Source organism: Staurois parvus, unplaced genomic scaffold (assembly GCF_062004578.1).
Source record: "Staurois parvus isolate SC_StPar_1 unplaced genomic scaffold, SC_StPar_1.0 ptg000409l, whole genome shotgun sequence".
In the NCBI taxonomy this organism is placed as follows: domain Eukaryota; kingdom Metazoa; phylum Chordata; class Amphibia; order Anura; family Ranidae; genus Staurois; species Staurois parvus.
This window is the reverse complement of record NW_028318205.1, coordinates 3969482-3996357: the sequence shown is the minus strand read 5'-3', so window position 1 is coordinate 3996357 and position 26876 is coordinate 3969482. Positions and strand designations below refer to the sequence as shown.

At 41.9% G+C, this 26876-nt stretch overlaps 1 protein-coding gene across 1 annotated transcript; it reads left to right on the top strand.

The window, feature by feature from the left end:
• Positions 1-813: 813 nt before the first annotated feature.
• Positions 814-26358, top strand: ADI1 (acireductone dioxygenase 1). The gene is made up of 4 exons (XM_089686736.1): positions 814-977; positions 11895-12014; positions 16170-16349; positions 23284-26358. The coding sequence occupies exons 1-4, from the start codon at positions 858-860 to the stop codon at positions 23401-23403; spliced, it is 540 nt and encodes a 179-aa protein (XP_089542862.1). The 5' UTR covers positions 814-857; the 3' UTR covers positions 23404-26358.
• The last annotated feature ends 518 nt before the right edge of the window (positions 26359-26876 follow it).

The following is a 26876-nucleotide window of genomic DNA, read 5'->3' as shown; positions in this document are numbered from 1 at the left end:
GAACAGTGACCATGACAAAGCCATGGCTTTGCCATACATAATGTATAACTAAAAGCAAAACCTTTTTTTTTTAGATTTTAAAATATATTCTTCAGATTTCTTTTTAACATATAACTTTTGTTTGGACTGGACTATTATATGTTGCAGTTCATTTATTGATTTTATTTCTGTTATTTTCACAAAATATTCATTTTTTTGCACATCCGGCACTTTAGGTGAATGTTGTATTAACACATTGAGGGGATGTGAATAGTGTGAGTAATTCACTGGAATATAGCATCTATTCATAGCAGCTCACAAGGTTCATTGTATTTATACATTTTGGAACTGCACTGCAGCTGGAACACATGGGCGTTTTCCTGCATGGCGTTTTGCACCATGCGATCCAGTGCAGGCAAACGCACTGTATTTGTGACCTGCGTTTTGTGGTGTTAAGATTGCGCTGACACCTGCTGAAGATCACAAGGGCAGCACAATTTCAATGTGGTACGGGAAACGCTCATGGAATGCAGCGTGAACCTAGGCTTACTCTATCCGAAATGAAACCAAAAGGTTTTGCCTGTAGTTCTACTACTTATCAAACTTTTAACCAAACCTTTTTTTTTCTTTACATCAGATTTGCAGCAAAAGCTAATGAGCCATTTTCGGCCTGTTAGGCCAGGATAGGTCTGTAACTTGGCCACTCTTCTTCCTTGGAGCTGACGCGTCTCTCCTGCTGGCAATACAGAGAAAGAGAAGCAGAAGGGCACTGGCCCTTTAATTCTCCCAGCCTCTGTGTTTACACATTCTAATCTGTGCCCACCTCTTGGCTGACATCACTTCCCAGTCCTCAGTATTGCTGGAGGAAGACAGTCAGCATGGTGCAGGCTTGGTATATGGATGGCTCTGGAGAGGATCAGAGGAAGGAGCACCACTTGGAGCCTGAACAGCCAGTTTCCTTGGAGGAGCTCCGAGCTCTGGGGGTCTTCTACTACAAGGTGAGAGCAGGGCTGTGTGTGCTGGGAGCTGGCACCTCCTGTACACCAAGATCTTCTCTGATCACTTACACCTATTTATATGGCCAGCCTGCTGATCTGATTGGGAGATTCAGGTCATACACACAGCAATATTCTATGAAAATAACTGATCGACTAGTAGGATTGTCCACTATGAAGATGGTGGCAGACTGTATGGTAAAATTGATGGTAGATTGGTGCGTGTATGGCAAACAGTGCAGATTAACTAAAGGGTCATGCAAATGAAAAAATACAGCCTATACAATTGATATACAGACCATAATTAGAATTGACTGCTATTAACCACTTCAATACCGGGCACTTTTACCCCCTTCCTGCCCAGGACAATTTTCAGGTTTCAATGACAATTATGCGGTCATGCAACATTGTACTCAAACTGAAATGTTATCATTTTCTTCACACAACTAGAGCTTTCTTTTGGTGGTATTTAATCACCGCTGGGGTTTTTAATTTTTTGCTACATTAACAAAAAAAGACAGAAAAATTAAAAAACACGTTTCTTTGTTTCTGTTATAAATGTTTGCAAATAAATAATTGTTCTTCATAAATTCAGGCCGAGATGTATTCTACTACATGTCTTTGGTGAAAATAACCCAAATTAGGATGTATTTTTTAGTCTTTAGGAAAGTTATAGAGTTCACAAACTATGGTATAGATCTGAATATTGATCAATCCTGAAGTACTGATGGCCAATCTAATTTCTTGAGGTCCAAGAATGTCAGAATAGTACAGATATCCCCCAAATGATCCCTTTTTGCAAAGTAGACAGTCCGATGTATTTCATAACAGGCATGGCGAGTTTTTTGAAATTGTAATTTTTCTGTTATTTTTTTGAAAATTGAGAAATGAAAAAAATTATTTTCACAATTTTTTTTTCTTTTACATACTGTCACCATTGCAGTACAGCATCATCATATAACTGGGGTGGCGGTGATCAGGGACACTGGTGACAGTATGGAAAAAAAAAAAATTTAATTTTTTTATTACATTGTTTTTCTCTTTTTTAAGATTTTTATTTTCATATTACACTGATCAAAGTAGTATAATGTTACCAAAGTAACATTGTACTACTTTGGGGAAGTGATCAGTATTTTTTTTTTTTTTTTTTGATTGCTTATAGCAAAGAATTTCTTTGCTATAAGCAAGCATTTAACTGAATGAAATCGATTCATTCAGGTTTTTTTCTTGTGATTAGCTGTGATTGGCCATGGCTAATCACATGACACAGATGGGCTGTGATTGGCCCAGCCTGTGCATGTGATCACTGTGACCATTCACAGCTAGACACACTTGTATACATACTGTTGTTATTATTATAAGGATTTATATAGCACCAACAGTTTGCTCAGCGCTTTACAAAATGAAGGTAGACATTACAGTTACAATATAATTTGGTACACGAGGAAACAGAGGGCCCTGCTCGTTAGACCTTACAATCTATGAGGAAGGGTTGAGTGATACAAAAGGTAATAGCTGTGGGGGATGAGCTGATGGAGGAAATAAATGTCAGTTTAGTAGGTAGAAGCAGGCTAGGCTTCTCTAAAGAGAGGTTTTAAGGGATCGTCTAAAGGTGGATAGATTAGGAGACAGCCAGACAGATTGGGGTAGGGAGTTCCATAGGATGGGAGAAGCTCGGGAGAAGTCCTGGAGGCGAGCATGGGAGGAGGTGACACAGGAACTAGAGAGCAGAAGGTCTTGGGAGGATCATTGAGAGCGGTTTGGTTGGTATTTTGAGACCAGGTTGGTGATGTAGCTGGGGGCAGAGTTGTGGATGGCTTTGTAAGTTGTTCGTATTTTTAATTTTATTCGTTGGGCAAGTGGAAGCCAGTGGAGGGACTGGCAGAGAGGGGTGGCAGATACTGAATGGTTGGTAGGTGGATGAGCCTGGCAGCAGTATTCATGATGGACTGGAGGGGGGATAGCCCATGTAAAGGTAAGCCAATGAGCAGGGAATTTCAGTAGTCGAGGCGAGAGATGACCAGGGAATAAATTAGGAGCTTTGTGGTATCATTGGTTAAAAAGGGGCATATTCTGGAGATGTTGCGGAGGTTGAGGTGACATCATTTGGACAGGGATTGGATGTGGGCCTGAAAGGATAGTTCAGAATCCAGGATGAATGGCATGAAAGGAAGCCATCCATTGTATACAACTGTCATGTGACCTGCTGTGATTGGTCACAGCAGGTCACATGGTACTGGCATCGGGGGTGGTACACAGATCTGTCATCGGCCGTGTCCGAGGTACACAGCCCATGACAGATCTCGCCACAATGCAGCCCTGCATGCAAGACATCATATGGTGCCCTACCGGAGGGACGAGAGGTTCGCCCGGCTGTCATTTTACTATAGGCTGGGTGGGAAGTAGTTAAAAATGACCTTTCCTTTTCAGTCTGCAGCTCTGTAATTTCCTGTAAAAGCAATGCAATTTAACCTGAAGATCATCCGTACACAATTGTTGTACAGAATGTCCCCAAAAATGTAATTTCCCATTTGTGTGATTGGCTCACTGATTTTCCGAGAAGTCCACACTAGGATACAAATCATTTTTGGTGAGACTCCAAGGGAAATCATGTCTAAAGTGATGCAGACCCTGGCACTTTTCTCATTAGAACACTGCAATTGCAGCAGCTGATTGATAATTGTGAAATCGCTCCAATCACATTTCTTTTGTACATGGACACAGACAAACAACTATTTCTTCAGAACAACAAAAGGTAAAAATCTGCAATAACATTTGTTAACCTCCCTGGCGGTATTCCTGAGTGTAGCTCGGGGTAAAGTTTCAGTACCACAAGCGGTAACCCCGAGCTACACTCGGGCTTACCATGCGGCGCTGCTCCGGGATCCCTCGATCACTTACCTTGTCCTGCGCTCTCGCGATGTCCCTCCTGCAATGTCCCCGGCAATGTAATCCGGCGGATGCCGGCATCTGTCTCCTGGGTTCCGTCCCCTGCGAGCGTCGGGACGTACGGGGGACGGAACAGTGGGAAATTTGAAAATGACAAAAAGTGACATTCACTAAAATCACTAAAATCACATAGTAAAACATTATTGTATCAAACCATTTCACATACATTTTGTCCCTACTGCTTTGTCCTGTGCCCTGCCTGCATTTTGACTGTTCTTTCTGCCTGGAAACTGAGAAATGTCCATGGCATCCAAAAAGCGTCCCTTTAGGTCAAAAGCGGTTTTAGACCAGCTAGAGAACAGCGATAGTAAATCAGAACCACTTGCAGAATTGAGTGATAATGATTCGTGGGGAAATTCGTCATCAGACACTGAAAACGTTTTTGCGACTTTGCTCAGTGATGTGCGAACTTGGCGCTATATTTCAGATTTCAGTGTTTTTGGTTTTTTTTTTATGATTATTTATTAAATTATAATTTATGATTTCGTGTTTCAAGTTTTATCATACCCGGGAGTTTTACTAGACTCTTGTTCGGACAGATTTCGGTGAGTTATTCCTAAAAATTACAGGCCTACAATAAAAAAAAACATATTTCCATGCAAAAAAAATGTACCGCTTTGAGCACAGAAATATGGACATAATCATACCGCTAGGGAGGTTAAAGCGGAGTTCCAGTCATTTTTGTGTTTGTTAAAAAGTCAGCAGCTACAAAAACCGTAGCTGCTGACTTTTCGTAAACACACACTTACCTGTCCCGGGGTCCAGCGATGTACTCACCTGCGCAGTCCTGTCTCTCCTTCTCTCTCCAGCCCCGGCATCTCAACTCTGGGCACCAGGCTGTGACAGCTTGCGGCTTCACAGCCGTGTGCCCGCTGCGCATGTGTAAGTTGCGCTGTGCATCCTGATTGGTCCGGCAGTCTTCAGGAACCTATGAAGTGTCCCAGAATACTTCAGGAGGAAGGAGGGTTGCCGAACTTCCAGCTCACTTCGCTGCATAGTCATCGAACAGTGGTAAAGAAGCGACCCCTTGATGCCATATAATACATGAAATCCATATAGCATTACTAAAGGTTCAGCAATTAGGATCGCAATGTGTTCCTGCAGTTGCACCATAGATGGGCCATATATTTGAATGCATGCACAAAGGTTGTATAAGAGTACTAGGGATTTTAGCTGGAAACCTATTTCTTGCTATGTTGAGAACCAATTGGCTGTGGAAATGGTTGCAAAAGGTTTGTTTCCATTTGAAAAGTCAGCGTTTTGTATTTGAAAGCAGCAATTGGATCCAGAGAGAGATCAGAGAGGGAATAGTTAAGGGCTGTCGCTGCAATAGATGAAGCATTAATAATCACATGAGTGTGAGCTGATCATATGCTGGTCACATACAGAGGAAATACCCATAACAAGTGCCAAGACTATGGAGCTCCTTTGTTATTTATAATCTCATAAGAAGACATTATATTGGGCAGCACAGTGGCTAAATGGTTAGCACTTCCACCTGGCAGCACTAGGGTCATTGGTTCGAATTCCAACCACAGCACCATCTGCCTGGAGTTTGCATGTTCTCCCTGTGCCTGCGTGGGTTTCCTCCGGTTACTCCGGTTTCCTTCCACACTCCAAAATCATGCTGGTAGGTGAATTGGATCCTGTCTAAATTGGCCCTAGTATGTGTATGTATGAATGTAAGTTAGGGACCTTAGATTACACGCCCCTTGAGGGTTAGGGGCTGATTTGAATGTACAATATATATGTAAAGCGCTGCGTAAATTGACGGCACTATATAAGTACCTGAAATAAATAAATTATACTTTATGTGCCATAATCATTCATGACCCCGGGTAGGGTTCTCACGTTCTATAGTGTCCTGCTTTATGAATACCTCCAGATTGTACTGGAAACCTCAGATTTGGGTCCCCAAAACTGCAAAAGTTGACCACAGCTTCACTGAACTTCTCAGTGAATGTCTGTGCAGGCAGAGGGTGTGTCAGGATAAGTCTGGTCATTGGAGGAGAGCAGGCTGAATTCCCAGCATAGCTAAAGAACTGACCATGCTGTCTTCTCATGCCTAGTATGGTCAGTTTTTAATAGGAAAGCAGAGAGACTGACAGAAACACCATCGATTTCACACAATAGAAGCAATACAAAGAGAACAGGATACTTTTTCATACAAGTACACAGTACAGCAGGCACATATCAGGAATATGATATGTTGGATATACATATTCTTTAACCGCTTCCTGACAGCCCTATAGCAGATATACTGCTACAGGGCAGCATGGGTATATATATGTGATTTTGCATTTCTGGGTAGGGGGTGCACACGACCTACCCGCGCCATCATTTGCAGCCACAGCTGTCAATCACCGGGTCCCGGCCAGTGATTACTCGCTGGTGGCCGATGATTGCTGAGCATCTCCGACGGGGAGGAGAACTGTATGTAAACAATACAGTTCTCCTCCCTGTCAGCTTGTGCAGACTGCTTTGGATGGCTGTGCACAACACAGCCATCCAAAGCAGTGTGATTACAGTGAAGCTTAGACATAATTAAAGCAGTGTGATTACAGTGAAACACACAGACACCGCCCCCCAGTAAAACACTCCCAGCACACAGTTAACCATTTGATCACCCCTCATGTTAACCCCTTCCTGTCCAGTGCCATTAGTACAGTGTCAGTGCTTTTTTTTTTTTCTTTAGCACTGACCACTGTATTTGTGTCACTGGGGATGTCAGTGACACCAAGTCAGTTCCCCCCAGTGTCAGAATGCCCATCGCAGTCTTGCTATGTCGCCGCTATTAATTACTAGTAAAAAAGAAAAAAAAGATTCCACTCCACCTCCATTTGTAAACGCTAAAACTTTCATGTAAACCATTTAATTTACATTGTATTGGGATTTTTTTTCTTTTAGCAAAGACATGTAGCAGAATACATTTTGGCCTAAATTGATGACAAAATTTGATTTTTAAAATTTTTTTACTGGACATGTTTAATAGTATAAAGTCAAAAATATAGTTTTTTTCTCAAAATTGTCAGTCTTTTTTTCTTTCTTTTTTTTTTGTATAGTGCAAAAAATAAAAAACATACAGGTGATCAAATACCACCAAAAGAAAGCTCAATTTCTGGGAAAAAAAGGACGGAAATTTCATTTGGGTGCAGCGTTGCATGACCACGCAATTGCCAGTTAAAATAGCGCAGCCCCGTAACACAAATAATGGCCTGGTCAGGAAGGGGGGTAAATCTTCTCGAGGGCAAGTGGTTAAGCTGAATATAGGCAGATATAAAAAGGCACAAATAAATTCAGCTCTGTAAATATTAATATTTTAAATATAGGCAGGGTAAGTATCTGAATTTGACCTGGTATCAGCCTCTTGTAGCCCCTGTACAGCAGGGCTGGAGTATGAGACGAAGAAGCAGCATAAGCCAACAAGTTCATGTGCTGACAGGAAGCATGCTGATTGGAAGTGGAAGCAAAGAGACAGAGAGATGAGCTGATCACTGCACTGCTTTCTATTTCACTGTTCAGTCAGGGTGGGGTCAGTTCAGGGCAACATGGGCTCAAAGGAAGGGGTCGAATGATACTGGATGTCAGACTGAGAACATCTAGCACAGAAAAAACTGCCACGGAGAAATCTCTGGATTGAAATTGAATATTGCAGTAAAAGCAGGTTATGTTAATTTATCTTGGGTTATTTGGTTGTGATTTCAGACTTTGTGTTGCCTGGAGTGGACAACTACTGAATCCTGTAATGGATCCAGGGTGTGTAGGGTGGTCATCGGTTATTTCAATGGTTAAATTCATTTTCTCATCTCTTGAAAATCATGTCTTAACCCAAAGACCATTTTCTGACTATAGTACTATCCTCTACTGTTTCCATATGAGGCAAGGTACCCTAGATATTGTGCACCATAGAGTGCCTGTTTCTACTTTTTGTAGGTCTTCCTGCTTTGCTGATCTGCCACTGGACCTCCCCTGAAAAATAGGTATGGGGTGCACATCCACACCTCCTCCGCCTCCAAGAGTGCCTGAGTGACCTGTCACCTGCCCAACGCAAGTGTTGACTTTGTCTAGGATTTTCTGTTCAGCCATTGTCACTTTCTGTTGGTATGAAGATAATACAGGTTCTGTTGAAATGTATTTACTTTTTTTTTTTTTTTTTGAATAAGGTAATAGCAGAAATGTTGCGTGTCTGCTTTAAGGCAAAACATTTACAATTTAAAATGGCTGATGGGATCACTTTAAAAAAAATGGATATCATCCATGCAGAAGAATAAATACCAAAAAACAACATTTTATCATATAGAAGACATCTGTCTCCAGGAGAGAAGTATGCACGTTGTTTGGAAAGTCTGTGATTTACTGCGACCTTCTATTTTTTAGCTTCGGGATGCAAAGTAATTGACTGTGAACAGCTAAATTTAATAAATGAATTTGCCTTTGATGGCTCATTAGCCGAGGCTCCACGTTACCTGATGTTGTGGCAGCTTCATCATTTACCGCTCATGTTCCCTCCATGTTTTGGATTATGTCATTTTCTGTACAAGATGGAATTTGGTCAGTAACACCTTTTTTTTTGACAAATGTTTGCATATTATTCACATTTATCTGCAGTCTGAATCGTGTTTTTCATACTAGGAATACAGTATTAGCAGCAAAGTAGAACGTTGCCATAAATAATGGGATCTTGAACTCTCGTACCATTGCTCACTTACAGTACAATATTGCTGGGTTGAAATCGTACTATGTTCCATTCCTTTGGGTGACTTTTGTAAACTTCTCCAAACAATTTAATTTGGAAAAAATACACTTTAATCAATTTTCTAGCACAAAAACATAACATAATACCCAATTGATTGGTAAAATATGATGTTACCCCGAGGAAATAGATACTTAACATGTCACGCTTTAAAATTGCGCATGCTCCTAGAATGGCGACAAACTACAGCACTTAAAAATCTTTAAAAGCATTTACTGGTTACCAGTTCAGAGTTATACAGGAGGTCTGTTGCTAGAATCATTGCTCTTGCTATAACGTTCATTATTATTATTATTATTATTATTATACAGGATTTATATAACGCCAACAGTTTGCTCAGCGCTTTACAATATATAACGGGAGACCATACAGCAACAATACAGTTCAATACAAGAGGGATAGGAGGGCCCTGCTCCTTGGAGCTGACAATCTAGGAGGGAGGGGCTAGTGGTACAAAAGGTAGTAACTGTGGAGGATGGACTGGTTGGAAGAGTAGAAGATTCCATTATTAGCTTAGGGTGGAGTAGGCTTCCCTGAAGAGAGAGGTTTTCATAGATCGCTTAAAAGTGAGCAGAGTAGGCGATAGTCAGATAAATTGGGGTATAGAGTTCATGCGATACCTCACGTGTGACACAAACATCGTGCTTGACCTACGTACTTTACTGTGCAAAAGTTATAGGTCAGTGTGAAGCAATGATGTTAAGTAAGAATGCTTTTAAAAATATGCACTTTAATTTTGTTTTTATCAATTTACATAATGCAAAGAGTATAAAAATCTAAATCAAATCAATATTTGTTGTGACTACCCTTTTGGCATCACACCAGCATAAAATACACACAGTGCACACAGTTTTTGAAGGAGCTCGGCAGGTAGGTTGTTCCAAACATCTTGGAGAACTAACCAAAGGTCTTCTGTGGATGTAGGCTGCATTGAATCCTTCTCTCTCTTCAGGTAATCCCAGGCAAACACATTGGGCTTTGGGGGGACCAAACCATCACTTCCATGACTCCTTGTTCTTCTGTATGCTGAAGATGGTTCTTGCTGACATAGGCTGTATGTTTGGGGTCATTGTCCTGCTGCAGAATACATTTGGGGCCAATCACATGCCTCCCTGATGGTATGGCATGATGGATAAGTATCTGTTTGTATTTCTTAGCCCCCACAAAGCCCTGATCTCAACATTATTGAGTCTATCTGGGATTACATGAAGAGACAGAAGGATTTGAGGCAGCTTACATCCACAGAAGATCCGTGGTGGGTTCTCCAAGATGTCTGGAACAACCTACCTGTTGTTGAGCTCCTTCAAAAACTGTGTGTACAAGCACTGTGTCTACCTTGAGGAAGTAATTTGCTTTGGGTTTCTCGTTCGTCTGTTATTTACTTTCCATTTTGTTAATTGCCAAAAATAAACTTAACACTTTTATTTCTGAAATCGTTTTTTCACAGATGCCTTTAACTTTTGCACAATACTGTGTGTGTTCACCTTTACGCATGGGGATTGGGGGTGGGGAGGGAGAACGGTTTAATTTTTAAATTATTATTTATTTTAGTTAAAATAGGTGCTTCTTATAGAGACCCCAGATCCCTCCTCTGGCCTCCAAAGCAGCCAATCAGACACCGGCTAGTAAACACAAAGGAAAAAAAAAAAAATAGTTGCTTCCAGTTTTTTAGACCATAGAGACGATTGGGGATATTCTGGTCCTCGAACATCTGTATGGTGAGCCAGCAGAAACCCCGGCTGTGGTCTAGGGCTCCCGGTGGGACGGGATAGCCCCGAAAGGCAGCGGGAGGGGGGGACCCCCTTTCGCAGCCTGTAAAAGCGATTCAGTGACTATTTAATCATTTCGTTTGCTTTTACAGTATTCAGCATCACCAACTGAAAACACTGATACCGGGTTCATGGCTGCATGGCGGTATCCCAACTTCAACTAAAGGACGTACTGGCATATCCTATAGTGTTGAAGTGGTTGAATACTGTGTTAGGACCTGCTTGGTTAAAACCAATTCATGCGGGCATAGCTGATGTATTAAGACACTGTAGTTGCATTTGTTACACGTAGTAAATGTTGTTGTCTTCTTATAGGGGTACTGACGACCTTCCCTCTGCTGCCAGAAACAGAGAGCCACATGTACAGAAACTCAGCCATTCATGAATAGCTGTGTTTTTTTTCCCCAATGAATACAAGAATTTCTGATTTGATGAGATGGAGTTTCTGATGTCATCTGCCAGCTGCTATCCCTTTGCCAATCAGAGAACACCTTGTATTCATTAGGAAAAGAAAAAAAAAACAGGGTTGTTCCAAGGTGCCATACAAGTGACTTTTGGTAGCTAAGACAGTACACATATAGGTTTAGGTCAAGTGTCTAGTTAGCCACTTGCCTTCATAAACATTCAGTATTACCCCACAGCCATCAAAATTAATTCAGAAGCTGAGGCTTTTTAGGGGTCTGCAGTGGAACCCACCTGCAATTGGCTAAATCCTTGCTGTGTGTAGGGAAAGTGGAATTTACACAATACCTTGCTGCTTGGGCAGTCTGCAAGATGGTTGAATAAGTAAATTGGATTGATGTCAAAGAACCGTTCAGATAGAGAGGAGGAAACCTGCAGGAGTGCTGTATAAAATTAAGTATTTGACCTTATGCTCTAGACCAGCCTTTCTTAACCCCTTTAACATGAAGGAATCCTCGATATAACTTTCAGGTCTGAGGGAACCTGCCAATAATTACTATATCCACATCTCAGAGCACATTAACATGACGGTCAGTGGGAAGAATGCCCCTTAATTGGTGGCCAGCAGGAAAAAATTCCCGCTTGAAGATAGCTGAAAAGGTCATTGGTGTCTTTGGTAACTTATCTGAGAGGCAAAACGTGCTCAGTGGTCAAGGAACCCCTAGTAACCTCTGGAGTAATCCTGGGGTTTCATGGAGCCCTGTTTGAGCATTTAACCATTGTAGTATGTTGGAGGGGCACTGCAAGGTGAAACTTTAGAGATACCTGGATTTCAGCTTTAAAAACAAGCAAAAAATGTATTCAGATCTCAATTTTATGTGTGTAATGTGTATGGGCACCATGAACCTAACTGTAGGCTATGGTAACACTTGAAATCCCTTTTAGATATTTTTTCCAATAACATTTGCCAATATTAATGTATCCAAATCTCCTGCTTTGTTCCTCTGAGATCAATACATATGTCTCTGTATTTTTTTTCCCCACCAGTTGGATGCCGATAATTATGAGAGTGATCCAGAGCTGGCAAAGATCCGCAAAGACAATAATTACACATTCATGGATATAATCACCATACATAAAGACACACTGCCCAATTATGAGCAGAAGGTGAGCAGCTGGATCTGGGATTTGTGTATATGATGTATTTGACAGTATTTATACTTTGTGCATTTGTGCTTCCCAAGGAGTGAGATAGATATATAATGATGCTGGTAGACTTCCTCCCTCTGGGTAGTACATGGCAGGGCTTGGAATATAGATGGCAGCTTGGATGGAGTTCTTATACTCTGTTCCTAGTTTAAAGCAAACTTGTGCTATGTCCAGCAGTGGCTTTTCTTTAACTAATGCCCTCTTCCTAGAAGACATACTTACCTTTCCTTTGCTCACCCACTGCTCCATTTAGCCTGTAGAAGCATGATACTTCTGGCTATGGAGTTTTGTGTAACTTATTCCTGTTCCTCTCATGTGACGACAGTGCAGGTGATTGGTCCAGTGCTATCACAAGGATATTGGGAGATAGTTCTCAGCTATTTGTAAGCTCGGACTCAGGAGTTGAACACGGCTTTATTTTTCATGTTCCCAACCATTGGAACAGAATGGTAGTGTCCAACCCGTAGCAAACTTGTACAAAGCAGTGTCTGGATTCGATGGTAGTTTTCTTGGTGGGTCAGTTGCCTTAAACACCCAGAAAGAATGGCAAAGGGGTTGTAAAGACATTTATGTGGCAAGCTTTTCATATAATGCCACAAGATAAATCTGCTATAGTATAGGTAGGTGAAACATGTGGCCAGAAAGACTGCTGCTAGTGGAAAAACTGTTGAGGACACATAGGCAAAAGGCTTTGACGAAGTCACCTAGCCATTTAACAACTTGGATTCACTGGTTTTCATTTCGATCTAATGTTCAGTATTATTCTGACCAGTAATATAAATAAATGCAATGATGTCTTCAGGTCAGGTCCCCAGGTCTGCAGCTTTTATTACCTCTTACTGTAAAAGAATCTTGCAGTGTGTGGCTTAAAGAACCAAAGTCACCAAATATTGTAATCCTAGAACTCTATACAGTTAATATACAGTATGTAATGATGTTCAGTAGTCATTTTTTCTGCTGTGACATTAGTCAGGTGCTGGAAAATCATAAGGAGCCTCGCCGCTCCCAAGCTTTGGGACGATATCCTCCACTGTGGGCATGTCAGGTACTGGTTGTTTGATTCTGTTTCTGCTCTGTGCAGACATTGTAAATTTAGGTCAAAATGTATTCTGCTACATGTATTTAGTAAAAAGAAAAAAAAAAATCCCAGTAAGTGTATATTAGTTGGTTTGAAAGTTTTATAGCGTACAAATGTCGGTATATATACTAGAATTTTTATACCAGTATTGGCGGCGATCAGCGACTTATAGCAAGACTGCAATAGTATGGCAGGCATTCTGACACTGGGTGGGAACTGCCACTGACTTCTCCAGTGACACTAATACAGTGATCAGTGCTAGTAAAAAGCACTGATACTGTACTAATGACATTGGGCAGGAAGGGATTAACATCTGGGTCCATGAAGGGGTTTACTGTGTGTTAGGGAGTGATTAAATTGTGTACTGTGTAGTGTGCTAGTTTTTATCTCCCTGTTTTCAGAGAGAAAAAAACAGCACGTCCCCACTGACAGGAGAGAGATCTGTGTTGTTTACACTCACTGATCTCTCTCCTGTCAGCTGCTACACCTATCAGAGTCCCAGCTATGAATCGTTGGCTGGGACCCGGTGATTGACACATACAGTGCCATTGACACATGACAGCGCGCGTGCCCCCTGTAGCAAGCGTGCACACAGAGATGGATACGAACCTCCATTTTGGCAAAGGACCATCCAGCTTGTACAATTATATCTCTCCCTCCCTCTTTCCTCATCCCCCTCCCTCTCTGTTGAGTGACATGTGGTCTGTTTGATGCAAAGTTCAAAAAGGCTTTGAAACCCAGTGGGAGGGTGTCCTGGCTATAAACCCTCACCAGCTAGGTGCCCCCCTGTCTGGTAGCTGTGCAATCTGGGATATCGTAAAAGCGTAAACCAAGTCCTTCACAGGAGTTCAAAGACATTCCAGAGAAGGCATAAAACTAGACACCACATTCAACATCCATTTTCCCCTATGATTTCATATCTTGGAATATGAGAGACTTACATAAAAACCAGGTATATCGTCAGATTGGTTAAGTTAATACAAACCGTTTGGTATATTACATCCCCTAGCTGGAATATATAGGAGGGCAGGAAGGTATATCTCCTGAACCATTCAAGTGTATATGACATGTTTAATCTCTAACCATTCCGCAGATGCTGCTGAGTATTAAAATACTAGTGGCACGGTTGCTAAATGCCCCAAGGAAAAGTTATGGGCCATAATATAAGCTAAGAGGGATTTTTGTTCTAGCTTGGGTCTCCGCCCCAACACCCCTCCCCAAATGAGGCAATTGGCTCTCTGCTGTAAGGAGACACCCTGCTCAGATCCTAGAAAAAGGCTGTTATGTTTGGAGTGGTGTGTGTGAGAGAGAAAAGAAGAGTCTCCTGTCTTAACATCGAAACTGACAGTGGGAGATAAATCCTTTTGACTCATGAAACTTGAAGCTGCTTACTCCAAGGCTGACTGGCAAGTACGTTAACCCTCTAAATGCCTTTCTGTTATCTCTGTGCTGTGCTATTGTTCTATGTGTGTGTGTGTGTATATATATATATATATTGGCTACATCTTTTTCTGTAAATATTTTTATTGCACTCTTTTGACCTCTTTAGTAATAAATCTTACTTTCTGAAAGTGTTGAACTGTTTCTAATGCCTTTAATGCAAACTACGAATTCCTGCCGCTGAAGAGCACTACTGTGTGTGTTTAACCCTCTGTATAACTGTAAGGGACCGCCTGACAGCACCTCTATCAGTCCCCCGGTAGAGCCTCCCCAGTGTGCAGAGTCTAAGCACCGGAGCACTTGTTCACCAGGGCCCCTGATGGTGGGGATGGACTTGGAGCGCTCCGGTACCAGGTCGCAACTACCAGGTATCTCCAACAGGGGTAGAGGAGTCTGACAGGGGCTCCAGAGAGCTAGGAGTCTGATGTAAGGGAGCCTAGTGATCCCTGCGGGGTGGATGGATGGATGAGCTAAATCAGAGTCATGCAGGCCGGGACGGTAACTAGAGGATCGGTAAGGTACAAAACGGTAGGCAAAGGATAGTCGGGTCACACGCAGGGTCAATACCAGGAGGTCAGATCTAAACGGGAACATCCGGGAGCAGAGTCAGGCAAGCCAAGGGGTCAGGACGGGAGAAGGCAACAAGGTCAAAACAATCCAGATCAGAAGTACTCACACACAGGCAACAGGATACAAAGACCATTCGGCAACAAGTGTCTGTGCAGGGCTAGCTTAAATAGGCCGCCCTGCACCTGACAGGCGTAGCCTGGGTCCTAGTGCCTGCCTAGTACTGTCCAGACGACGTGTGCGCCTGGGTCCTAGTGCCCTGCCACCTATACGTCTCGGCAGACACCTATGCATGTGTAGACCCATGCGTCGTGATGGTTCCTGACAATAACCTGCCTGCGGTGACAGTGGTATACAGACGATTATTTCAACCATCATAGTGTTATTGCTGATATTGCCGAGTTTCCTCTTTCTCTGTACAAAAAGGAAGTGGTGGCAGTGTGAAGGGTTAGTTGCGTAATTAACCTGACCCAGTAACAATCGCGCTCAGGCTGCCGGTACATCGATTGTGGTCCATTAGCTGGAAAATCGTTGTGCAGGGTGCAGCTGGGCGTGGCATTGTTACGCACGCGACATCACGGTTTTAGATTGGCTAGTCCTTCGGTCACGAGTTTGGTGAGAGGAGCTGGGGTCTGATGTCGCGATCGTCACACCCCCTACCAGGGAATGCAAAATCATGTGGACATCTATCCTATCTATTTATCTATCTATAATGTGTGTGCGTGTGTGTGTGCGTGCGTGCGTGCAAGTGGTTATATGAAAATACTAGTAATAGAATACGCTATTCAGTAAAGCAAGTGAAGGGAGATTTTCATTCAAGTGCCCAATTCACCCAGATCGGACATCTGTGACAGCTTTTGGATCTATTCAATCTGTGTCAGGGCAGTTGCAATTATACTAAATCTACTGAATCCATTGCGGGCCACAATCCTGTATTAACTTTCAAGTCCAAGGTTTCAGATATATAGGTAATGCCAATCTTGAAATAATTCAGTGTGGACACCATCTGAACCAATCTTTTCTTCTAGCTGAAGATGTTCTACGAAGAACACTTGCACTTGGATGATGAGATCCGCTACATCCTGGAAGGAAGTGGTTACTTTGATGTGAGAGACAAGCAGGACCGATGGATCAGAATCGCAATGCAGAAAGGTGACCTGATCACCCTGCCAGCTGGTATCTACCACCGCTTTACACTGGATGAAAATGTAGGTAGTGTTGTTACTTTTATGTAATAATAGTTCTAGTAGAATTGAAGGCAAAACGTTTTTTTTTTTTTTGCTTTTTTGGTATAATAAGGGAGGGTTGTTACCCATTAGGTTTAGTTGCCATTTTTGTCCCATTGGGGGTATTTTCCTTCACTTCCTGTTCTGGTGATCACTCAAAATTTAGCGATTTTCTTTCACTTTTGAAGATAATGGTCATCAGGACAAATAGGTACGAGGATACAGACCGCAATAAGAACCTCACAGGTATTCTTATCCCTCCCCACTCTAAAACTAAAAAAGAAAAAAGGCCTTCATTTATACTTTGTTTACAATTTTTTGTTTGACTGTAGATAGAATTTACACCGCATACTTAGAATATGTACATAACAGAGATATAATATAGTGCAGTGGTCTCCAAACTGCAGCTCTGGGGCCGAATGTGGCCCTTTGCTTGTCTTTTTCCGGCCCTTGGGGAACTACTCCCACCAATGCAAATCACAATTCCTCCCACTGACACCAATAATGGGGCATAATTCCTTTCACTTACACCAACAATAAGGCACTATTTTTCCCACTGACACCATTGATGGGGCACTATTCTTCCCACTGATACCAGTGATGGAGCACTATTCCTTCCCCTGATACCAACAACGGGACACTATTCCTTCTACTAATACCAATGATAGCACATGGTGTACTCCCATTGACGCCATGGCATTTTCCACTCCCATTGGCCACAGTCTGGACCCCTCAAAGTCTGAAGGACTGTAAACTTGCCCTTTGTTTAGAAACTTTGGAGAACCCTGATATAGCACATCCAAAAAACAGCCGTGAGCAGAAGTACAAAGTATGCAGAAAAAATAAACTGAAAAAAATAAACTCAAAAGTATATGCTCATGACACTTATGTATACACTACAGTAAATGCACACCAACCTAGTAGAGTTAAAAAAAGAGCCAAAGATGCACAAGAATTTAGGCAAAATGACAATACGTTTATAATCATTAATCAGGGGTAGCAAATTGATACAAGAACTAGGAATCCTAGTTGTCAGAAAATCCAGGTGTAGAATCATGAATGGTGTGAAATATATTTTCCAGTAACATAATGGAATTTAGTCTTTAATTACATGTGAGAAGGGAACCGCCTTTAGTTATTCTTTATTGGCGAAGATCATCTTTTAAAATTCATGTCAAGCAAAAAAATGGTAGAGAGGGGATAGAGATTGAAAAGTGGGGAAGCCACTCCCTTTTATTTATTTAGTTATTTGTTGCTTTTTTGTGTTTTCAATCTGATTTTATTTGTTTTTCCAAACAAAGTTATAATGTAACATATCTAAATTTTGCAATACTCTTAGATCTTCAATATATAGTAACAGATACAAATATAGAACAATGGTGTGTATATAAAGATATAAACCAGTATGAATATCACATAGATACACTAAAAACCTTATAAAATAGCTGCATAAGGAGGTCTGTGTCAAAAACTTAAAACATAAAATACATCAGGGCTTGACAATTTCCAGGCGCCAGGTTGGCATGGCAACCAGAAACCACGTGCTGGCGCCTTGACCCCTGTCTGCCCACACTGCTGTGTTGTCCTCCCACCCCACATACTCAGCCAGCACCTCTCCCCCGCCCCACAGAGTGGAGCCCAGCATTCCGGGACCCCCAGAGTCTTCCCCCATCCCTTCCCGTGCACAGTTGGAACACAGAGCTGCACAACTCCAGGAAAGCCAGCCCCCTGGAGAACACCGCAGCCCCCCCTCATAGCCCATGGAGCGGAGGACGTGGCCTCCCGCACCAATCACCCTGTCCACACCATGGAGTCCATCAATGTTGCCTTCAACTGCGGCGGTGCTCCCTACTGGCAGACCAGAGTCACCAGGGCCACCAAGTCCCGTCACCTGTGCAATAGAGGACAGCCCTACCTCCAGAATTACCTGTCTTGCTACCCCCTCCCGTGGCGCTGCCCCCCACCTATCCCTCTGCCCTCCCTCTTGTGATGATGCCCCCTCCTATCCTACTGTCCTCCACCTGTCCCTTTGCCCCCCACCTGCCCCATTGCTCCCTCCCATGACCATTCCCCCTCCTGTCCCACTGGCCCCCACCAGTCTTGCTGTCCGTCCTGCTGCCTTCCTTCTGTCCTGCTGCCCCCCTCCTGTCAGGCTGCCCCTCCACTTGGCTCCTAACGTTTTTTTTTTAGATGGCTCCTAGATTCAAAGTAAATTTGTCAAGCCCTGAAGTACATGCTGTAGCTTTTCCTGCAAAAAAAACCACCCTTGTTATGCAGGCCATAGACGGTTCGTTGATCGGCTGAATTTTCATCCGAAAGAATAATCGCCCGATATTCGCACCATTAGTGGGGCAATGTCATCAGCCGATTTTTCGTGGTTCCTCCTCATTTCTTTTATTGATCATGCTGTTAAATTTACGAAAAACGGACGATTTTCGTAATCATTGATGGCAACAGAACGACCAATTTTTTTTTGTCATTTTTTGGCTGAAAATTCAGCCGATAAATGAACAGTCTATGGCATTAGGTATTTACTGCTATCCTGGGCTCCAGTAGAGAGATTCCCCCTTACTTCCTGTCCTGCTGCCAACAATTCACCAGAGGGGAATGTAAGAGAAGGGAGAACACTTCGTATCTCTACTAAAGAGAAGCATTTTTATGCCTGTGTTGCTATTGGAGAGTTCCCCTCACTTCTTGGGGGACATTTTCTCTCTAAGAGCCCATTCACACTTATGCGACTTGTAAAGTCGCACCCCATGTTTCCCAATGAGTACCATTCATCCATGATATACATGCGACTTTGTACAGCACAATCAATCATACTCGGTCAAAGCCAAAGTCGCATCACGTCGCACTCTAAAGTTACCAAGAAAATCACATGATTTTAAAGTTGCACAAGTGTAAATGGAGCCTAAAGGAGTCTGCGATAACACTATAAAAACCAGACAGGAGTACTTGCCCTTCCCTACACCATTCAAGCACTCCATTACACTTAACTATTTGTTACCCTGCAGATTTTTTTTCCTTTTAAGTTTTTAAGACTCTCTTAAAGAGATCACTTTTACAAATAATCATTGACTATTTTTAACATTGGTTAGTGGTAATGCCCCATAGTTTAGGCTGACCAATGTGACAGATTCATAAGAGTCCTATATAGCTCATAATAACAGTTTCTTATGCGGAAGTAACCTTGATATCACATAGTGCACTGTCATCACTCAATGAAAAATATCCTAAATAAAAAAAAAAAAGTGCTACTTTGGGAACTTTCTTATTGGTGCTAGAATACCATTGTTGTCCAGCATCGGGAATTTCCTGCAGCTTTTTCAGTACACAAGTGAAAGAGATCCTGGCGCTTTCAGGGTTTTCGGCAAAGCACATTTCCCACTAAATCAAGCACCTCTATTATTTTGGTCATTCATGAAGAGCACATCATGCAAATCCCCATTGCAAGGAATATGACCTAGGATTTAGGTCACACAACTGTTGTCCGTGAGCAGCCACCACGAGGGAAATGGAACTAGAAAAACCCTTTCTTACATCTAGAATGACACATAATAAGAACAGACCTACAGAAGACTATTTGCAACTTTTCTCATTCCATGCAAAATAATTTTTTTTGTATTGAACTTTAACCCCTGCCACTGCCTGGAAAGCTATTGTATATTTCACGACTAGGCTAATTCTGACATTTCTCTTTTACATGTAAAAATCAATTAATTAGAACCCCAAAACATTCTATATTTTACCTAGAGAATAAAATGGTGGGTGTTGCAATTTTTTATGTTACATGGTAATTGCACAGCTGATTTTTCAAACACAATTTAAAAACAATACTCTTAAATGAATTTTATTGCACACAAACACTATGTGATACCTAATTTTTTGTTAAAATTTGAAAGATGAAGTTAAGGTGAGGTAGATTTGAAAGATGAAGGTCAAGTAAATTATTATTATTATTATACAGGATTTATATAGCGCCAACAGTTTGCTCAGCGCTTTACAATATAACGGGAGACAATACAGCAACAATACAGTTCTATACAAGAGGGATAGGAGGGCCCTGCTCCTTGGAGCTTACAATCTAGGAGAAGTAAATAGATACCTAACATTTCACGCTTTAAATTTGGGTACACCCATGGAACAATTACGCTTTAAAAGCCTTTATAGATTACCAGTTTAGAGTTACACAGGAGATTTGGATTCAAAATTATTTCTTTCACTCTGATGTTTGCAACGATATCTCACAAGTGTAGTGTGATCACCGTTTACATATGCATGCGGGACTAGCGTATGCATGCGCACTGTGGGAGAGGGCACGTTCAATTCTTTTTCTTTTTAAAATATTATTAATTTTACTTGAAACTCTTTGTTTTTTTTTCTTTGTGACAGCATGAGCCATGAAAGGTCCTCTTTATGAGAAGATCTACTCTGGCCTCCAATGCAGCCAGTCTGACACAGATTGGCCGCTAACGGCCAGGTAAACAAAAAGCCACCTGAAGTTATGAAATCCTCATTGTTTCTGAAGTCAGAGAGGGAGGAAAAACGTAATTTCTTCTCTCTGTGTAGTGCCTCTGTCACAGTGGTCCCGGTTTCAGCGATCAGATGGGAGAGCCTGGGAAAGGTGGCAGCGGACCCCCTTCTGCCGCCTTCAGAAGTGATCAAGTGGCTGTTCAGCCACTGAAATCACTTATGCAAACAGGGAATTGTCGGCAGAAAATTTTTGATACTGGGATGATGCCTCCAGGTGCAGGCTTCATCCCAGTATAACTACTTCAACCCGCAGATGCCACGTGACATCCTACAGGCGGGAAGTGGTTAAAAAGTTATTGCTATACTAATACAAGAGACCCATATCTCCTTCAGACATGTATATCTTCTAGTAAATGGTACTGCAGCCTGTGACATGTCCCAAGAGGCTGCAGGCAGAGAGGGGGGAGGGTCGAACTTCCTCTCAGATCACCTAGGAGAAGTGGGTGGAAGTGGGAGCGAGTACCCTAAAAAAAGAAAAATCCAAAAGTTCATATATAAAGTTATATAGATAAAGTTGATCCAGGGAATATCCAATTGCCTCTCGGGGGATCAGGAAGAAATTTTTTCTCCTGCAGTAGCCATTTGAACCATGTTTTTTTTTTTTTTTGTCTTCCTGGATCAACTGTGGGTATAGAATTGTATTTATATATATGTATATATGTGTGTGTGTGTGTGTGTGTGTGTGTGTGTGTGTATGTGTATGTGTATATAGATAGATAGATAGATAGATAGATAGAGATATATATATAGATAGATATTTATTTTTTGTAATGGTTGAACTAGATGTACTTTTATCTTTTCTCAGCCAGACTATTTAACTATGAAAAGGAGGGGGGTAGGCAGAAAAGTGGAACTTCCCCTTTTGGGTGGCATTTTGCTTTTAAGCCCTTGCGAAAAAGGTTTGGCAAAGGCTCCACTCTATTGCTAAGGGTCTGGGCTCTGAGCAACACATCCAAATTTTCCCCATGGATCAAGGAGTGCCTGTTGTTATGACTCATCAGTCTCTCCTGGTGAGCAGGGTAGTCTCTTCCACCTAGCTGACCCAGGGGCACCATACATACTAGGATGTTCCCACGCTACGGGCTTCAGTTTTGCTCCCCAGAAAAAGATGGTTCCCACCAGGATTCAGTTTCATGGGGTGAGCTTCAATGGACATCACCTAGCTGTTACAGTCTCATTTTGTGAACTGTGCTACTCTCCTAAATGTCCTATTATGACAGACCTGTGAAGTCTCCAACACATTCCTACACCCTATTAACCCCTTCACGCCTAAGGGTAAAACAAATCTAAATGCCTAAGCACAATTCTGGAACGTTGACATGTGTTAGTAAAACTGTACATATCATCACAACTACTTTGTACATCCAGATGGATTATACCTTGGTTTTTTTCAGGACAAATTGGGCTTTCATTTGGTGGTAAATGGTAATGGATAGCTCCTAATTTTTTTTTTTTTATTATCAAAGGAAAACTGGCCCAAAATAGTAAAAATAAAATCATTTTGTTTTTATTTAGCTGTGTGTTTCTTGTTACGACCATAACCTACCTCCATAGAACAACCCAAAATAAATTCTCCAGCTCTTGACGATCGCAGCAATACCATATATGTGTATGTTATGTGTTGTTTGTACCCGTAGTACCCGTACAATAGTACGCATTTTGTTTTTGTCTTTTACCTAAAACACACTGACACTGGCATTAACACTAACTGACACCAATTTTTTTTTTTTTAAAAAAAACCTTGACCTTTGACCCTGACCTTGACCCAAACACTAACCCTGGCACTGAACTAGATCAAACCTTGATCTAGGTATTTTTCTTTATTATTTCTGTTATTTTTTAATATCATCTTTTTTTTTTCTTTTTAACAAACATTTTTTTATCTCTCTGTCAGGAGTTAGAGAGATACAATGTATCTCTCTTCTCCATTCATAGAGAGAGAAAAGACAAGGGGGCCGGGCTGCACAGTGACTGATCACTGTGATAGCCAATCAGAGGCTATCACAGCGATCACATAACCCGGAATCGGGAGTCCCGGGTCACGATCGTTAGAACGGGACCCGGGGCTCTCAGTGACACCACTGTCTCTGTGCTGGGAGTGCGCCGTGCAGCGCGCTCCCAGCACAAAGACAGGTACGCAAATATGCAGCCCCACGGAAAAAAGCCTAGTTCCGTGAGGCCACATATTTGTGTGCCGTCAGTGTCAAGGGGTTAAACTGTGGCTGAGAATGTAACATACTGCCATGTCCAGATATACACTTGGCATTGGTCTTCTAGTTTAGTAGGGTAAGTGAAGCATACATCTGCTCTTATCTGAGTGTTATGTAACATTTGACTGTTTTTGAATTCCTGTACCTTACCTACTTTTTTTTTTCCTATATAGAATTACGTCAAAGTTATGAGACTGTTTGTTGGAGAACCTGTCTGGACCCCGTATAACCGTCCTGCTGATGATTTGGAGGGTCGAACAAAATATCTTCAGTTTCTGGAACTAAAAGCATAGAGAATGATGGCCTATTAGGTTTTCCTTTTGTAATACTTTATTTACCATTGGCTATTAATGGTATTGCCCTCCCAAATCACATGCACAATGTATAGAATTTTAATCTGACTTCAAATTCTAAGGGCCTTTTGGGGGATTTTAGATACCAATAGTGTTTGACAGAGTTTTTTACACATAGATTGTATTGGACTTATTCCCTTAGTCTAAGGCAGCCTGTAGATTAGTCAGTTTTTTTCGTATAACCAGTGGGTTGAACCACAAAAAAAAAAAAAAAAAACTGACTTTATTCCTCTATCTACACCTATGATGTGAATGCAGGAATTCTTTCCACTGAGCTATTGTATTTTGACAGCAGGGAGGACTTTCCCAACAAAATACACTGATCAGCGTTGCAGTCCGTAGCCTGCAGCAATGATCAAGTGGGGAAAATCTGACAAGCTGGTTGTACAGAAGTTGATCTACCTCTCTGTCCATACATGGATTGTAATTTGGCCCCCTCCAGTTGAACTAGCCAAATTTCAGTTTTAAGCTGCAATACATTAAAGTGATACTAAAGCTAAAAACATTTTTTTAACTTAATGCATTCCTTGCATTTAGGTTAAAAAACGATTTCTTTTCCTCTGTCCTTCTCCTTCCCCTTCCCTTGTGTGAAGGGGAAGAGAGGGGAGAATAAATACAGCGCTTTGCACAGCTGCTTCTCTTCTCTTCTCCCCTCTCTTCCTCTTAACACAGCTACTCAAACAGCAGCAGGAGCCATTGTTTTTATGGAACCTTTGGCACCTGCTGTTGTTACTCAAATGCAGTGAAAAGGAAGTGAGGGACGGGGCTATGTCCCGCTGTGTGACTCTATGAAACATGGCTCCATAGACACACAGCTCAGGTGTGAGCAGACACCATGTGCCCCTATAGCAAATGGCTTGCTATGGGGACACATGAAGAAGAGGAGCCAAGATTGCTGTCAGGGGAACCAAGAAGAGGAAGATCAGGCTGCTCTGTGCATTACCACTGCACAGAGCAGGCAAGTATACCATATTTGTTTTTTTTTTTAATTAAAAAAATGAGTTGAGTAACACTGTAACAATACCTGGCTAGATTCGCCTCCCTTTTTAATCCAAAGAGGATTTTTTTTTTTATTTCGGACAGGGAGATCTTTGTCCACAGCACAATATGCTACCATAGTGCCTTAATTGTGTCCAGACACCTATGGAATTCATTTAATTACTGCATTTCCGAATGATTCTTTATGGAGAGAAATGTCATCCACTGACACAAATCCTAAAACTCAAAATGTATTCTTACTAAATAAGAGCAAAAACTGTATGCATCTCAGTCTAACAAGGGATAGATCCTGCTCAAGTAACCTAAAATATGATTGGTTCCTGCATGTCCACATTATTACTGCTCTTTACACTGCTAGTAATCAATAGCTCATTAAACTGCAGGAAGTAATGATCATGTGGAAGTAATGATCATGTGGTGCTACACTACATTGGACCTGTTAGTCGCAGTGCGTTGTTTGCTTTAGTGTTGCAGGTCTACAGCATAATATTCTAAAATAGATGAAGCTGAGGTTTTTTTTTTGATGGAGAGGGGAAGGAACAGATTGACTGTTAACTTTTTATTGTTCTTTGTGATTCTGTTGGGAAAAGATCTCTTCTCACTTCCTGCCTACTTTGGGAATCTGGGCCGGAATTCTGGCAGACAAGAGATGGTCACGTCTGTCTCTCCCACACCTTCTTGTAGGCCTAAATAACTGTGTGTCAGTGTTGCTGCTACCACATAGGTAAAATAAAATGCTACCGATCTTATATCTGTGAACTTCTAACAAAAAATCTATTCAAATAAAGTTTTATTTTTGAAATGTTCTTCAGCTTTTGTGATATTCAGTATTTTTCAAAAGGCAGACAGGCTAATTTGTCCATCAGCACTTACCAGTCAGACAGGCAGCAATTATCCATACTCTCCAACAGGTCAGACAGCACACCCACAGTGTCTCAGGGCAGGTCAGGCAGTAAGTGAAAGAAAATAGATTGTACGGTGATTAAAAAATCTTTTTTCTTAGAGTTCATAGAAGGACACAGGATAGTAGTAATTCTTGGATATAAGGGTTACATTGCTGCCTATAGGAGGGTTGAACACTGGCAAAAACAATTGTCTGCCCCCATCCATATAATGCCACCTCCAATTGTCTAGCCTCAGTTTTATGAGCAAAACGGTACATAAGGCCTAATAACCCAGAAGTGCAGGACCCATGTCCCTCACTGGACTAAGAAAAGGGTTTTACAGTAAATCCAAAAAAAGAAAATAACTATTGTCCATCAAGGGACACGGGATATTAGTAGTAAGAAGGAGGAGGAGAAAGAATCGACACCCAGACAAAAGCTTAACGGGTAAGAGTCAACCAAATGTGGAGATGGCCAGGATCAATGGAATGATACCGAGGATCAACCAAGGTTCCAGACCAGGACAGATCATTTCAGAGGGGAAAATGTGAACCTATAAAAGCAATGGGCCTCAAATAGCAAAGTGGAGGGCAACCAATCCTTCATCATCTTCAGAAGAAAACCTTAGACCAGGGGTAGGTAACCTATAGAGGTGGAGATTTACCTGCACAACATGGAAGAAGTAAAGATCCCCAGACTCGGTGTCTCCTCCTCAAACCTCTAATTGCAGTCACATGCATTGTATGGCAATCATGGGTTTAACTCAGGTGGTTGAGAGGGTTAATAGTTAACTAACTTTTGCTTTGTGCCTATTAACCGGTTTATTTTATGTACTAGATGTTCCCTTGGGATTGAAATGCTATGCACACACTTCTTTTCTGAGAAATGGCAGAAGTTACTACCTTTTTCTCTATTCTGATTGGTGTTTCATGGAAACCACCTGAAATATGCAGTGTTATCATTTATTACTTAAAGCTTGATCAATAATAAAGAAATTGAATTTTGCATCACACATCTAGGTGTCTGACTTGCATTATTCCCAGAGTATTTTGAACTGTATGTGTGTATGGAGAAGGTCTGGCCTAAATTAGGATTCCTAACAGTGGTGAGGAGGCAACATATCGCTTCCTCACCACCTGTCAAACACACTTGGATTGCTTTTCAGAGGAGCAGCAGTACCTGCTGCACTTGTGAATGAGCCCTTCGTTCCATTCGACAGTGGCACCCTTAGGGCTTGTTCACCCATAAGGTTGGAAAGGGGGTGAATCCCTGCAGTTGAGTTGCGGTTTTAGCACCCCCAATCCCTACCCCCTTTAGGTGCTGAGGCAGCAGCCAAAGGTGTACACTTGCTGCAGCAGAAATTATGCATTCCTTCTGCGGCAGGAATTACAGCAGGTGGTGAGAAAGCAACACAATGCTGCTTGCTTCACCTCCTTGTTTGCTGTACTGCACAAGATTGCAGTGCAGCCTCATTCGCTTGAATGGGTCATGCTTGGCAACCATGACAGGGCGTATAACTCCTGCTGTGGC